Source organism: Acomys russatus, chromosome 11 (assembly GCF_903995435.1).
Source record: "Acomys russatus chromosome 11, mAcoRus1.1, whole genome shotgun sequence".
Lineage (NCBI taxonomy): Eukaryota > Metazoa > Chordata > Mammalia > Rodentia > Muridae > Acomys > Acomys russatus.
This window is the reverse complement of record NC_067147.1, coordinates 4212856-4229142: the sequence shown is the minus strand read 5'-3', so window position 1 is coordinate 4229142 and position 16287 is coordinate 4212856. Positions and strand designations below refer to the sequence as shown.

Genomic DNA, 16287 nt, shown 5'->3' with positions numbered 1-16287 from the left:
CCAGTGCAGGAGCAGGGTGGGGCTAGAGAGGGAGGGGCTTCATGGTAGGCGTGTCGACCCCAGTGCGCTATGGCGAGGAGAGCTGTGTTATTCCAGTCATGATTTCAGTCTTAACTGTTGTATTTCCTACCTAAAAGGTTCCTGTGAGAACAACATCTCGTTCCCCTGTCCTGTCCCGTCGGGATTCCCCACTGCAGGGCAGTGGGCAGCAGAATAGCCAAGCAGGACAGAGAAACTCCACCAGGTAAGCCCACAGAAGGATGTGCTGCGAGGCTCAGGCTCTTAGAAAGTCATCTTTAGTCTGTTTTCATGAATGTGCTCCTCCCAGCACAACAACAACAGCAGCAACCGCAGCAAATTGATCAGTAGTAAAAAGATTTGAATCCTAGTGTATTGTAGTAATTTTGAAATGAAAACTACTTTTCTCTGTAAAATAGAGAATGGAAGAATTGGGAACAGGTTCTGAGAAACTTGAATATGAGAGAATTTTCACTCTAAAAGAAACTGTGAGTGTTTAGACTGGTGTGAAAGAAATCACAGCAAAGGCAGTGTGGCATAGCAGTCTGCATAGGGCTTCTAAGCCAGTCAGATGACATCACTGCTGAGGGTTAGGGCGCCTCTGTCGGATGGGGTAGCTATTAGCCATATGAATTTAACTTAATTCAAATGAAATAAAATTAACACTTCACCTCCTTGGTGGCATCAGCTGTGTTTCCAGTGCTGATGTCACATGTAGTTAATGGCTCTGACATTTGGTCCCATGTGGAGTATGTTGCATGTTTAGCTTACTGAAAATTTCTGTTTGTCACCATTGCCCTAGAGAGTGTCATTGTTAGCTGTTTGGCAGTTTATCACTGAACCTGTTGTGTTGGCAACTTTGGTACAATTACAAGTGGCTAGATGGTTGATAATCCAGACTCTGCAGGCAGCCCTTTAAGGCCAGTGACCAGAGAGGACTAGCATTCTCCTGTGGCAGTGCCCTGGCATGGATTCCACACAACATGTGTGTGCTGTGGCTCTGACCATGACAGGGAGGCCTCTGCAGCTTCTTCCTCCACACATCTCAGACAGAAGGCTGGACTGCAGCCATTCCGGGTGTGAGAGCTATAGTGGTGGATGAGGGCAGCCTAGATACGGGAAATTTTCTGCGTCATTATTTCCAATTAAGAGTTGAGTCTCTAGACAGGTCAGAAATATTTGTAAACAGTCACCTCTCATTTCACATGGAACACAGTTCCCAAGTGCTTTGGCAAGAAGGCAGTCTAACACCTTTGGTTTAGGATATCCAAGCCGCGAACCCCGAGTCAGGTCTTTCTCATGTGCAGTGCACTGTGTGTTAGACACTGTTATGGGCCTTTCTCCTGCCCACTGCCCACATCTCGTCCATGTTTAGGCCGTCGTATCCTGGATGACACGCCCCCTCTTCTTTCCTGGATGACACGCCCCCTCTTCTTTCCTAACAGCAGTATTGAGCCCCGGCTCCTGTGGGAGAGAGTGGAAAAGCTGGTCCCCAGGCCTGGCAGCGGCAGCTCCTCAGGGTCCAGCAACTCAGGATCCCAGCCCGGCTCCCACCCTGGGTCTCAGAGCGGCTCCGGCGAACGCTTCAGAGTGAGATGTAGGCTGTCTCTCCTGCACACTTTCTCTGGGAGCAGCCATGGCTGTAATTAGCGCCTAGAAGACCTCCATGTGTAAAAGGAAACCGACTTTGCATGTAGCTACATATCACAACATGACACTTTGACATAGATTGCTAAGGATATAAGTGTCACAGTGATTAACTCAGAAAGCTGTTTCCGGCGGGTCACAAGCATGGAGCAGCACGAGCACCCTACACTTGAGTGTGATTGAAAGCTGCCTGCAGTAAAGTAGCTAAACGCCTAAGCTGGGATTTGAACACGTTTCTTCCAACTTGACCTCTGAGGCTTGTGCTGTTCTCAGTGTGTGTTACTGATGGAATTAGTTGGAAGCTCCCTTTACAGCATTTATCTCAGTACTTGCAAGCATACACTAAGCAGCTGTGGGATTTTCAGTAAGACATGAGACAGGCTGCCAGAGTGTCCCTAGGCCTGGAGTTCTGACTCCATGGAGGCCTTGCTGTGAAGAGGGCTAACAGAAGTCAGCAGGGAGAAGCAGGACGCTTGCTTGCCTGGGGAGGGGGCTGTGCAGGGACAGCTTGTGACACGCGTATGCTTATGCTTTTTTGTCTCTTTTGAACTTAACAGCATCATCCAAGTCTGAAGGCTCTCCATCTCAGCGCCTTGAAAATGTAGCCAAAAAACCCGAAGATAAAAAAGAAGTATTTCGACCTCTCAAGCCTGCTGTAAGCACTGTGTAAAAGCAATCGTTTCTGTGTTAAGCTTGAGTGGAACCCATGTTTAAGAGTGTGCAGCTAGGGTATGTGGTTACGTGTGGGGGACCCTAAGTTCACTCCCTAGCAACGAGAAGAAAGAAAGGGTGATTGCAAAGCCTGCAGTGGTATGATTTTTGTGTGGCCCTTTCCCAGTGTGAGGAAATAGTCCTGTACCAGGGTGCCTCTGTGGGGCCTCCCTTAGGCATCTCCATTCTAAAGCCCTTAGTAGGGCAGCTTTTTTTTTCCTACTTCAGCCTTGTACTTAACATTCAGTCAGCTTTACAGAGAAGAACAGAGCAAAATGTAGTTTTATTTGAATGGCATTTTCAAAGGAAACAAGCACTTTAATAGTATTACTAAGTAAAAGCTAAAAAACGGCAACACACTCTCACATGCCCACTCGCATGTACACACACAGTCACATGCACACTCACATGCACACTCACATGCACACCCATACACACTCACACGCACACACACTATACACACTAACTGCTTGGCATTAACCTTGTTCTTCTTGAGTTTGGCTTTCAGAGCAGACTTTTGTAAATCAGCCTTTCACCCATCTTGTTGCCTGGGTGCTGCCTTTGGCCTCCTGAGCGATGGCTGTGACTGCTCCTCCTTCCTCCCTCCCTGGCGTAATAATTAGTCATGTGACTCTGGGTGGTTGTGGGAGTTTAAGGCTGTTGAGGTATTAGATTCTTGCTTTAACTGATTTCTGGATTCCCCCTCCCCCGTTTTTTCTGCTGCCTGCTCCCTTTCTCTGCACCCCTCATCAACGATGGCTCTCCTCTCCGCCTTCGTGACCTTGCCGTGTCCTGAAGGGTGAAGTGGTAAGCCCCGCCTCTGACAGGTCTACCTTCAGCGCTGCTCTCTCCGCCTTTCAGCTCGCCTCCATCTTGAACTCTGCCTTTTTATTATTTCTAGACTTTACAAAGAAACTTTAGTGACTGATAATCAGCTGTTCTAGCAGAGCGCACCTCTCGGGGCAGCTGTGTAAAGCTGCTGCTTTGCTTGCGTTAGCAGGACATAGTGGCTCGAACTTGTTCAAGTTCAAAGATAAAAAACACGTTCTTAGCTGCATAAAAGAAGAAAACTTAAGTTGGAACTGCTCCCTAAATAGAGAGGGAGAAACAGTTTTATGGTTGGTTTTTAAAAATACTGTTGCTTTTAAATAAAATTCATAAGTAGAAAAATGAATTGGGACTTAGCATGTAAATGAGAGTGGTGTGTACTGGGAAGTCATTTAAAAACCCTAAAACGAAGGCTGTTTTTCGGAAGTTTCCCCCTTACGTTCACACTCATTGGCCATATTACAGGGGATGTGTCTAAGACTAGAAGGAAGGCCAGTGGGAATTGCCGTGGCCATGTGACAGATCAGACTTACTCCCTGTAAGTGTCCCTAACTCAGGAAAGAGGCAGGTGAGGGGTGACTGCATGCTAGTCTTGTAGTCTTGGGGTCTTCATGAAATGTGGAGGAAAGAAAGCCCAGATACGGTAACTGTGGTCTGTGTAGCTAGAGGCCGGTGTTCCGAACCATCTCCTCAGGAGAAACGCTGCCGTGTCGCCATCTCCAGTGGCCTTATATTTGAAAACAGAATGCCATATGCTCATCGTAGGTCACTGTATTGTGGGATTTGAATTGTCTATGACACCTGCCTTTTTCTTTCTGTCAAAAACTATACAGACTCCTTTGTATGAAAGTAAATCTCCACGAAGCCCTTTTCTGACCCTGACCCTGGTTACTTACTGGCAGTTAGCCTGAGATGCTTGTCACCTGTTTTCTCCCCACGTTCCGCTTTCCTAAGTTTCTTTTCTGTCCTGTGTCGTAGGACTTGACTGCGCTGGCCAAAGAGCTTCGAGCAGTGGAAGATGTCCGGCCGCCTCACAAAGTGACAGACTACTCCTCCTCCAGTGAGGAGTCTGGGACCACGGATGAGGAGGAGGAAGATGTGGAGCAGGAGGGGGCTGATGACTCCACCTCGGGACCGGAGGACACCAGAGCAGCGTCAGTGCTCGCTGTGCTAGCAGATGGGGTCTTCTCACTGAGCCTGCTTTGGCTGCAGACTTCCGTCCTAATGCTGTTGCGCAAGTCTGCTGGAGTTTCATGTACTCAGTGGCATAGAGCTGTCAAGTGTGCACGTCAGTGCCTCCCCACAATATCTCAGAATTTTTCTTCTTTCTTTTAATTTAAGGGCAGTTTGAGTGTAATATAACTTAACTAGAAATAAGTATCCGTTCTAGTGTTCTGCTTACGAACAAAGTGAACAAACTGCGAGGAACGGTTTTGTCAGGGGTAAAGCCAAGCACTAGCTATCCTAGAGGAGACAGATGCCCAAGGCTTACTCTCATCTCACAGCATTAGGAAGGTCACTTGGCTCAGCTTGATATCCTGACTTGTAGATTTTGTCTCTTTAGGTCATCTCTGAATCTGAGCAATGGTGAAACAGAATCTGTGAAAACGATGATTGTTCATGGTGATGTAGAAAGTGAGCCAGCCACGACCCCATCCAAGGAGGGCACCCTGATTGTCCGCCAGGTACCTGCGTCTCTCTTTCTGTTGTCAGAGGCTGAGCTTCTCTTACGGTCATTAACCCACTTGCTCACTCACTCACTCATGCTATTTCTCCATCATCATCTGTTTTCATGTTCACACGACTCTGAGGGTACTGTGTCCTGGGCTAGGGAGGCAGGTGTGTGCTGCATGCCACCGAGGTAGCCACTAGTCGCCCACCCCACATTGCTGTGCCCTGCATGCCTGTGGCAGCCTTCATCCAAGCACCATGCCAACTCACAGTCTGTGTTGCAGTGGTAGAAAAGCCACAGGGCGTCCTATGAAGGCTCACAGAGCGAAAGGTGCAGATCTGGAGCCTGTAACAGGGTCACCATGAGGCCCTGCTGGGGCGTCTGGCCCTTGGTGTCTGCAGCATTGCAGCCAGAGTGGAGCATGAGGACGAGCAGGCCTCCTGGGCTCCAGAGCGGTGATCTGTTCGTGACGCAGACGTGCTCTGTTTGGACCCTCATCTAACTGTTCCTTCGTAGCTTCGATTTCCTTCAGTGTTCTCCTTGCCGAAGTAGGACAGGGCGCTCTCTAGGCTTTGGGGTGTTTGATGCCACAGCAGTGCATTTAGATAGAAAGTAGGAAGAATATGGGAAGACCAGGACTCAGAGACCACAGGGAACTTTCTAGAAGTAGTTTAGACAGACTTACAAAGAAAACAAAGGGGTGGTCTTCCACCAGATACCATGGCTGCAAGTGAACCAGGTAAAACACTTGCCACTTGCATTGGGTGGTCCCCAGTGAGATCCTTTGAGTTTAGTTGGCTCTTATTGGGCGTTTGGCAAGGAATTTTGAGCTATTCTGGCCAGTTTCCTTGGTAACTTACCACAGTTTGAAAACTCACACAGAACCTTGAACAAAAGCAGTTATCTGCAGGGCTGTTGGCAATGTCAACAGCGCTTGAGCGAGACCAGTGTGCCTGTTTTTTCTACAGAGTACAGTTGACCAAAAGCGTGCCAGCCACCATGAGAGCAATGGCTTTGCGGGTCGCATTCACCTCTTGCCAGATCTCTTACAGCAAAGCCATTCCTCCTCCACTTCCTCCACCTCCTCCTCCCCATCCTCCAGCCAGCCGACACCCACCATGTCCCCACAGACACCCCAGGACAAGCTCACTGCTAATGAGGTATGTCTCACACCACAGCTGGCTGCTTTCCTGGGGTTAGACCAGCACTGCCTAGGAGCTAGATTGCAAGGTGCCCTTCCCAGAAGCCCTGTCCCCTCTCCCTTCTCCTGCTCCCGCTTTTCTGTCATGTGCCCTCCTCCCCAACCCCAAGTAACATGTTCAGATCTGCATACAAATCCCTAACCCTAGACGGATGGATCCCCAAACTTGCCAGTTCACTTTTTTTTTCTTTCCTAGATAAGTATAGTTGCATGGCTTGCTTTATTGTTTTTATTTTTTTAAGTAAATAAAATGATTGCTGTGTTTTCAGACCCGTTACATATTTGGCATGAAATCCTTGTAGTCATCTGTGGAATTTGCCTCTTCACTCTTTTTATCCAGTATATAAAATATAGGAAAATGTGACTGCATAGATTTGGCCTTACCTGCACACACTTCTAGTGTGAGAATCTTCTTCAAATAGGCATGGATTGTTTTTGGTACTGGTTTTCAGTTGTTTGTTTTGAGGGAGGGGTTGACGACTTTGGTTTCTGCCAAACTTTTCCTTGTCTTCTGCGTGCACTCAGGGTTTAAGGAGTCAAGTGCTTTGGGGGAGAAATCTAGACAGTTTTTGCTAAGCAAGGACAAAGCCCAAGCTTCTCTTAAAGTTCGTAGAGGAGCTCTGTGTGTCTGAGGCTGTGCTGCTGAGTCTCTGTTCTTTAATAGGTCCTGAGTCTGGGTCCTGGCTGGCTGAGTCTCTGTTCTTTAATAGGTCATGCCCAGGTGCAGTGTCACCTGCTTAATTAAACACGTGACCTGGTCACAGACTTGGGGCGTTACGGAGCCCACTTGTTTCGTAGCTGAGACAAGTCTCATCCAGCCTTGTCAACATAACACTTGACTGACTGCTGGGCAGCAGCCGTGCTTTGCTTCCCTCATTCGGAAAGATGAGAAGATTTCTCCTCCTAGGATAGCATCAGGCAGTTGCTCCCTGAGCGCCTTCGGCATCAGTTGGCCGTCATTCGGCTTGGCCACTAAGATGGGGCAGAGCGAGAAACCTGTGAGGTGGCAAGTGTTAAGGGGCAAAGCTTAGGATGGCATGGGCTGTGGGACATGGCGACTTTTAGGTACCCCACAGAGGAAGTGAGTAGACGAAAGGGCGCTTGGTGAGATGTATTCTGTCCCGAGGATCTGTGCTTGCACTCTTGTTTGTTTCTCACGTGCGCTCCCATCTTACTATAACCCGTAACCCACTAAACTGGCAAGTTTTTCTGTTTGGTTTTAATCATCATTACATTTCACTTAACAACTTGTTTCACTTTCTCTGTGAGCTTTTTGTTTGTTTGTTGTAGGTTTTGGTTTTAAGTTACATTATTAATTCTAGTGCTCCTAGAAGGTCAGGAGGTCATGCCTACTGTCATTTGTGTGTTTACTAATGAGCCCTGTTGTCTGATATGGATTTAATGGTGATGCACCTTTTAGCAATGTTAGCCAATCCTTCTGTACCGTTCTGCAAGAGGCTCAATTTAAAATCAGTAACAAAAGAAGCATTTTCCCATAGTCTGTCACAGTAGATAGGAGATCACACCAGCAATCTGTCACAGTAGATAGGAGATCACACCAGCAGTCTGTCACAGTAGATAGGAGCTCACACCAGCAGTCTGTCACAGTAGATAGGAGATCACACCAGCAGTCTGTCACAGTAGATAGGAGCTCACACTAGCAATCTGTCACAGTAGATAGGAGCTCACACCAGCAGTCTGTCACAGTAGATAGGAGCTCACACCAGCAATCTGTCACAGTAGATAGGAGATCACACCAGCAGTCTGTCACAGTAGATAGGAGCTCACACCAGCAGTCTGTCACAGTAGATAGGAGCTCACACCAGCAGTCTGTCACAGTAGATAGGAGCTCACACCAGCAGTCTGTCGCAGTAGATAGGAGATCACACCAGCAGTCTGTCACAGTAGATAGCTCACACCAGCAGTCTGTCACAGTAGACAGGAGCTCACACCAGCAGTCTGTCACAGTAGATAGGAGCTCACACTAGTAGTCTTTCAACTAATTGTCACAGTAGGTAGTAGCACAGTAGGTAGCAACTTTTATTATTTTTAGTCTTTAGTGTAAGACATAAACTCAGAAAGTAATGAGTTGATGTTAAGACACTTGAGCACTGTTTTTAAGAGTCTCCACTGGTCAAGGTTTTGACCATGGCCGAGCTTTTGTTGTGGCACAGAGCGTCATGCCCGAGGCATGCACCTTGAGGAGGAGATGCGACATTTGAAAAGCCTGCTGGGCCTTTTGGGGAACGATGCAGGAAGAGAGGGCGCCGATTGGGAAATGGTCTTTACTGTTGACTTTTAAAATGTCTCTTACATTAATGAAATTGAAATTCACGTTTCAGACTCAGTCCGCTAGTAGCACCCTCCAGAAGCACAAATCCTCCTCCTCCTTTACACCGTTCATAGACCCCAGGTTACTGCAGATCTCTCCATCTAGTGGGACGACAGTCACTTCCCTGGGTAAGTACAGCAACAGCACGGAAAGCCGCCGGCAGACGGGACCTGGTCTCTCCTGTAGCTTCCCAAGTGGCTTAGGCGTGGCATGCTAAGGCGTGGCATGCTAGTTCATGGCGCAAGCCTCTGCTAAGAAGCCGAGTCCACTCTCACTGCCTGGCTAGCAGTGAGCCTTGTGGTCAACCTCCTTTTCCATGTCCGTGTTTTACGGAATGCCTTTTCTTTGAGAAAGTATCAATTGCAGCGTATGAATGTTAACCTGGGGTGTGTGGTGTGTGTGCAGAAGGTAAGTCTTCACATGTTCTGTGTTTCAGTGGGATTTTCCTGTGATGGAATGAGACCAGAAGCCATAAGGCAAGATCCTACTCGGAAAGGCTCAGTGGTCAATGTGAACCCCACAAACACTAGGCCACAAAGTGACACCCCCGAGATTCGTAAATACAAGAAGAGATTTAACTCAGAGATACTGTGCGCTGCCTTATGGGGTAGGTATCTCACTGCTGCTCAACTGCCTTGTTTTATTCTTGAGCGGAGCTGTCATTCCTGTTTAATTCCTGTTCTTTGCCTCCAGCTGAGCTGAGTATGTGGCGATGCAACAGGATGCATGCGTGCCGCTGTGGTCATGTCCACAGCAGGACTTTTTGAAGAATGAGCTAGCCCCATTTCTCCATGTAAAGATGAACAGTGAGAGGATGAGACAGGAGTTGGTCCTTAGCGGGGGAAGGATGACGTTTACATGTCTGTGGTCACCTTTTTGTTTGTGACTTTGGCCAGTTTCCAAATGAGGCTCTTAGAAGCAGTTTGCAGGGTCCTGCCAGCCTGGCTGGTTTTACGTGTGTGTGCTCAGGGCAGTAACAGGGGTCCTGCCAGCGCGCATGCACTCAGAGCAATAGCAGGAGCTCTGCTGCTGCATCAGGTCTGCCTTCTCTCTGCCAGCTCCATCTTGCCCTTTCTTGGCAGCTAGTCCCAGGTTGTGTTCTGCCTTTAGAGTACCCTGAGGCTCTTGAGAACCTCACATCGCTCCCAGCTCCTGTTCTTACCGCTGGGCCTGCTCAGCCCTCCACCACCATCTTCTGCAGAGCCATCAAAGTCATGGCAGACCTGCCTGCTAGCTCAGCGTCAGGATTTCTGCCTTTGGCACAACTGCTTTAAAGCTCATGTGGTCATGAAATATGGACTTTGTTAACCATCTAGATCAGTGGTTCTTAACCTGTGGCCCCCTTTGTGGGGCAAAGGACCCTTTAATAGGGGTCTCCTAAGACCATCGGCAAACATAGATATCATAATAATAGTAAACACATTACTATTCGTAACAGTAGCAAAATAAAAGTTATGAAGAAGCAACGAAAGTATTTTATTGGGGGAGGGTCGATTACCACAACACAAAAAACTGTATCAAGGATTGCAGCATTAGGAAGGTTGTGAACCAATGATCTAGGTAAAAATAAAACTAGCTATTTAAGGGATTGTGAGCACCGTTCAGCAGGAGCCTGGCACACCACTGTCGCTCCGTAGATGTCAGTTGCTGTTACTTCAGAAAGTAGACTGCCATTCTTTCAGATGGAGAGATTTTAATGTAATTGTTTGTATGTTACATCATATTAGACATAGAGATTGTGTGAAATGTGTAGTTATGTTGAAATTGGCAAGAAATGGTTGACAAATGACATCAGTTTGTCCAAAAAAGTTACCCTTGGGAACAGTGACATTATTATGTTCCGCTAATGTCCCAGCAAGTCCTGGGCCCCGTTTTCCCTACCTTTGTCTAGTTTGCTGATCACTGAAGGGAAGGTAGCTGGAGCTCCTTTCTTGTTGTGATCAATGCCTGACAGGAAGTAGCATCAAGGGAAGGGCGAGGCTCGCGGTTCTCTCTGCGGTGCTGTGGAGGGCTGCTGTCTGCTCTACCCGCTGCCGATGGCGTGAGTGGCTCCTGAGGACGTAAGGAGCTGTGCTGTCTCTTCTCATGGATGCTGTTCCTGTGGACAGTCCCATAAGCACGTGGCCTTGCAGCTTCATAAACTTACAACAAAATTTGTTTAGAAACAAATTTTTTGATAGTTACACAGATCTGACACTGACTTAATAATCCTGGGCGGGGAGGGGGGGAGATGCCCAAATTCTAGAGACCCTCTGAACGTTTTCTAGGCTGTTCTTAAGCTGCCACCCTTTAAGGACTGCCTTGACTTCCCACCTGCATTTCATCTGCACGTTACTGACCGAGCAGATCCTTTGTACGTGCACAAATACTTGACAGCTTATCCTAGGGAGTTTATACCCAGCCTGGAGAATTGGCATGACTGAATGTGGTCAGTTCCCTAGGAGCATAAATCACTGCTACGTGCTTCAAAGGTGAAGGTTCTAGACCAAAGAAACAAGAACATCTGGATAAATATGTGAATTTAGAGGGACAGTCCACTGCCTCCACAAATAAGGATTATTCGCAGAGGTTTTTAGTGGAAGAAGCCTACTGGCTTGAGAAGTGTGAGTCCCAAATGGCAGAGCAGAGCGTTTGACACCGCAGCACGGAAGGTGCACATTTTAAAGGCGCAGCGTGACTCCATGGATTGGCTTATGTGCAGCTGTGAGAACGTGGGGGTTCTCTGGACAGTCTGAACAGAGTCCTGCCTGTATCTGTCAGCTCTGAAACGGTCAGGAAGCATGGACTGTCAGCAAGAAGCGGGAAGGAAGGAGCAGGAAGAAAGATGTTACACAGGCTTGGTAGCCAGGTCAGCCAGCTTTGTAAGGTGGGAGGTCTGAGTTCAGTAGAAATCTGCAGTGTATGGCAGATTCAGGAAGCACAGCTTGGCACAGGTGGGCACGCCTGTGAGCAGCTAGGCGGCCGTGGCGTCACAGGTGGGCATGCCTGTGAGCATCTCGGTGGTCATGGGTGGCACAGGTGGACACGCCTGTGAGCAGCTAGGCGGCCATGGTGGCACAGGTGGGCACGCCTGTGAGCATCTCGGTGGTCATGGCGGCACAGGTGGGCATGCCTGTGAGCAGCGAGGCAGCCATGGCAGTGCCCATGGAAGGAGCAGAGGCTTCCTGGTGGAGAGTAAGCAGATCCAGCAGGCTGTGGTCAGCAGTGAGTCACGGGGAGGGCGGGAGCGCTCACTGCTTTAAGACTCTGGCAGTGCAAAGGTGAGGAAACTGTGACAGAGACCAGCTCATAAGCTAGCGGTGATTACAGAGGTAGGCTTTTATCCTTAAAGTTGGCCAATTGTGCGGCCATGCTATGAGATGGGGGACTTTCTAAGTATCTAACGTGACCAGTATCTGTAAAACCCAAGAGATAGTGAACTTACACCTGGGAGCTCAGTTCCCTGGGAACGTAAGGTCACGGAGAGTCAGTCATCTTCCCTCGTGTCCATTTTCATAAATGCTGCTGTCACTCCTATTGCTTTAACCTTACTGTTTTGGGCATTCCTTTTTGACTTACGAAAGCTGTCGTCTTGCAGACAAAGAATGCTTTGCTTTTCTGTGGTACAACTCTGCGCAAGCACAACTTACAATGTGGGCCTTTCCGTGTTCTGAAACAGGAGTGAACTTGCTCGTCGGCACGGAGAGTGGCCTGATGCTCCTGGACAGAAGTGGCCAAGGGAAAGTGTACCCTCTGATCAACCGGAGACGGTTCCAGCAAATGGATGTACTTGAGGGCCTAAATGTCCTGGTGACAATATCCGGTAAGTGTTTCCTGGAGCAGAGGCTGTGGCGTTGATCACAGTGTGCCTAGCCTCACTTACTGAACACAGCTCAATCTCGAGCTGCTGGCAGTAATGCAGTTCCCTGATGTGAAGAGATACACGCAGCCATGGCACGCGCCCTGTCGCCCTTATTACCAACATCTTTTTAAAAATATTGTACACTGGTGGTACATTTTTTGTTAGTAATAATGCATTATTATCAACTAAATGACATAGTTTATATATACTGGGTAGTGCATTTGCTTGGTTTTGACAACTATACAGTGGCACGTATATTTTATTTTGTCATCCTAGTTTGGGTGCCCTAACAGGTACCTTGGAGGTGCCTTCCTCCTGAGGCCCTGATGACAGCTGGCCAACGGCTTCTTTTGGCGTTCCTACTCTAGAATGTCACATCACTGGATTCATATGATCTAACTTTTGCACGACTGGATATATAGACCATGTAGCATATGGCCTGGTTCAGTCACGGTAGCCTCGTGTCTTTTGTAGCTCATGCCTGGGTAGGCAGTTGTAATGACGGTTGCTGGATAAGCGTTTGTGTGCAGTTTTTTGTTTTTGTTGTTGTTGTTTTGTTTTTTTTTTTTGCTTGAACGGAAGCTTTCATTTTGTGTAGTCGGCTACAAAAAGGCAAATAACACGACTAATGGAGACACAGGGCAGAAGTGTTGCTGAGCGTGGAGAGCTGCTGAGCTCTTGCTGAGCGGCTGTGCTGTTTCGCAGCAGATAGGTGGGGAAGGAGGGAGCCATACCACATCCCTGGTGTCCGAGATTTTTCTGTCCCAATAGGCGGCTAGCACAGTGGCATCGTACAGGGGCGTCTTGTTTCAGCACGGAATCCCCCGGTGCTGTGGATGCTGTGTGTGTTCTTCTGATATGTGCGTCTCTGTCTCTCCCTCTGTAAGGCGTCTGCTTGATCTTCAGCCGATACTGTGCTTGGGTTGCTTTTTTCTCTGTTGTTGGATTTTAAGAGTTCTTTGTACATTTTAGATAGCAGTCTCTGAGTGCAGGTGCTCTGGAAATACTTCTTCCCTGCCTGTGGCTCCTCTGTTCATTCTTTTTACAGAATGGGTGCTTTAGGGCTTATTGACATCATTTTGTGTGTTTGTTTTCTTCTGTTTCATTTTTACTTTGGTGAATCGCGCAGTTGGCATTTTGCCCGAAACGTCGCTGCCAATTCCAGGTCTGTCTAGGTACTTTCCCATGCTTTCTTTTAGGAAGTTTGGTAACTTGGATTTTCACATTTAAGTCTGAGACTCTTTTTTTTTTTTTTTTATTTTTGTGAAAAGTTTAAAGGTTGCAATAGATTCACTTTAATTCACAACAGTTTCTTTTATTTTAGAGTATGCTTATTTATTTGCACAGGTAACTTGGGTATGATTTGGGGTAGAATTATGTCGAATCTGTAATTCAACAGCGTGGTTCTCTATACACAATACTTTTCTGTATTGAATTATTTAGCATCTTCCACGAGGCTTTTCTAATTATCCTCAAATAGATATTTTTAAAGAGCTATTTTGTTAGATTTGTATCTGTTTCATGTCTCCAGAGTTAATATGAATAGCATAGTATTTTTTATTTCAATTTCTAATTTTCTGTTGCTGGTGTATAGGAAAGTAATGGACTTTTGCATAATAGCCTTGCTGCCCAAAATTATCACTACAATTGCTCTAGCAGTTTCCATGCCTTTCCCACATGGGCTGTCTCCCTTAGGGAAAATATATCTACTAGGGTTGTGTGTCTGTGGGGGGGGGTTACCGTTGTTATTAACGATAACAATGTTATTAATGATTATTTAATGTTATTAATGATGGCCATGCAGATAAAATACTTATATTTATCTTATTAGGCAAAAAGGATAAGTTACGTGTCTACTATTTATCCTGGTTAAGAAATAAAATACTTCATAATGACCCAGAAGTTGAAAAGAAGCAAGGGTGGACCACTGTGGGCGATTTAGAAGGGTGCGTGCACTATAAAGTTGGTAAGTCCTCGGGAAGTCACCCTGCTTTGGTTCTTCAGAGTTTAATTGGGGGTCAGTTTTAAATCAATGCACTCTTGGAAACAGGGAAGGACTCTTGGCCTTCAGGCCTCATCCAGACGTCCTGCTGTATTGTTCACTGAGAAGGACAGCACAGTTCTCTCTTTCTGCTAAGTCTGTCCTCAGTCCTCCCTGTACCCTTTGTCCCTGAGTCTGTCCACCTTGCTGACGCTCTCCTCTGAAGATGTGATTCTAAGTAACTTCTTTGAGAAAATGCTTCCACACTGAGCCCTCTCACCTTGGTGCCTTGTTTGCTTTAGAATACTCTAGAGTCACTAGTAGGAATTTGAGAATCTAAACTCATGTTATGGCCTCTTACTTTTAATTAAGAACATTGTGCAGAGCTGCCATGCCCTTACTTATCCGTGACTGTGGTTGGCTAGTTGTGTTTCTTCGCAACTGTTTTGTGATTGGTATTTCCATCTATTGGAACACTCAGTGATTCTCACAAAGTCACCTGACAGAATCCAAGCCAAGTGTTGCTGCATAAGAAAAAGAAAGTATCGCTCAAAGTGGCAGGAAAGAACGAACTGTTTGGAGGGACCGACTTTACAGTTTTGTAGGATTTGGCTCGTTAGGGAACCCATTCGCTACTGCTGAATGCTTGCGTATTTAATTGAGGTACAGGTTATAGGCCTTTTCTCTGCTCGCCTCCCCCAGGGCATTGTCTTCTTTATCTACAGTGTCAGCTCATTGGTTAATAATTATTACAGGAATTGTCTCACTATTTTGAACGATTCTGAGTTTCCACCAAAACCAGGAGGCTGAAATATAGTTAATTAATGTTAACAGTCATTAATTTAGTTTCCATGTGGCCCTCGTACCTGCTCAGTGTCGATAGCCATGGTATTATCCATAGGGATTAGCAGGACATGTAGAATGATTTCCGTCATTTCAGAAAAGTTTGAGCAGCGTTCACCGGACATCCTCCTGTAATTCTTGTGTGAATTTTGAACATCTGACAGAGTCTGAAGTTTAACAGAGCTGTGACAAATAACAAGGCTGTGCACCTACCCAAGTAGCAACATGATGGAGTAGGTGACACGTGGACCAGGCCATGACACTAGGGAGCAAGAGTAGCCGTGAAAGAACGTGCATGACCTGTGATTCAAGCACGATTTCCTGCTTTGCTTTTTTCACACTGCCCTGCCTGTGAGCTCCTCAGCTGACTCATCACAGTATTGCTATTTTGAAGTAATAATTGTAGTCGTAGTAATAGTGATGGAGAAGGAGAAGGAGAAGGAGAAGGAGAAGGAGAAGAAGAAGAAGAAGAAGAAGAAGAAGAAGAAGAAGAAGAAGAAGAAGAAGAAGAAGAAGAAGAAGAAGAAAGAGAAGAAGACGAAGGAGAAGAAGAAGAAGAAGAAGAAGAAGAAGAAGAAGAAGAAGAAGAAGAAGAAGAAGAAGAAGAAGAAGAAGAAGAAGAAGAAGAAGAAGAAGCCCTCCAGCCCTCAGAGCTGCCTGCTTGGCAGCGCCCTTGATAATACTAGTCAGAACCTAAGACCTAAGATTATCAGCTAACCTGTTTGGTGTTAGTTTAGAACTGATCCAGGGAGCTGAACTCCACACTGAAGAGTTGTGAAAGTAGATGGCTCAAGCACTCCGTCTTTCCCACCCCAACTCCTTGCTTTTTTGATGAGCAATAAAGGCATCTTTTTATAAATAAAATGTATAAAGTTTGCAAATGGCAGCTAAAAGAGTTTATGGGTCTGTGTTAATACTGATAGTGTCTCCTTTTTATGTTTGTTTCAGTAAAATATGAAAGAATCAAATTTTTGGTAATTGCTTTGAAGAGTTCCGTGGAAGTCTATGCGTGGGCACCAAAGCCATATCACAAATTTATGGCCTTTAAGGTAAAACCACCAGTTTTAAATTGGCTTTAAAAGTCTGAACAGTTAATATAATGTTATACATTAATATAACATAACTGTCAAAGGAGAAGCTATTTCTAACATAATAGGCTTGTGTAACTAACTGTTTTCTAAGTTGCCAGATGATCATTTCCCTGAATGGTACT

At 46.5% G+C, this 16287-nt stretch overlaps 1 protein-coding gene across 28 annotated transcripts in view; it reads left to right on the top strand.

Moving 5' to 3' along the window:
- The window catches only part of Map4k4 (mitogen-activated protein kinase kinase kinase kinase 4), a 144624-nt gene that overhangs the window by 124683 nt on the left and 3654 nt on the right, over positions 1–16287 (top strand). For 8 of the 28 annotated variants that reach the window (XM_051152715.1, XM_051152709.1, XM_051152701.1 and 5 more), the window contains 11 exons: positions 138–244; positions 1464–1615; positions 2223–2320; positions 4183–4358; positions 4769–4889; positions 5845–6036; positions 8420–8537; positions 8846–9016; positions 12068–12211; positions 14082–14216; positions 16023–16123. In XM_051152715.1, the coding sequence (XP_051008672.1) occupies positions 138–244; positions 1464–1615; positions 2223–2320; positions 4183–4358; positions 4769–4889; positions 5845–6036; positions 8420–8537; positions 8846–9016; positions 12068–12211; positions 14082–14216; positions 16023–16123 (1515 nt within the window). The remainder of the gene's footprint in view (positions 1–137; positions 245–1463; positions 1616–2222; positions 2321–4182; positions 4359–4768; positions 4890–5844; positions 6037–8419; positions 8538–8845; positions 9017–12067; positions 12212–14081; positions 14217–16022; positions 16124–16287) is intronic. The other 20 variants (XM_051152716.1, XM_051152710.1, XM_051152702.1 and 17 more) reach the window with 3 other exon arrangements.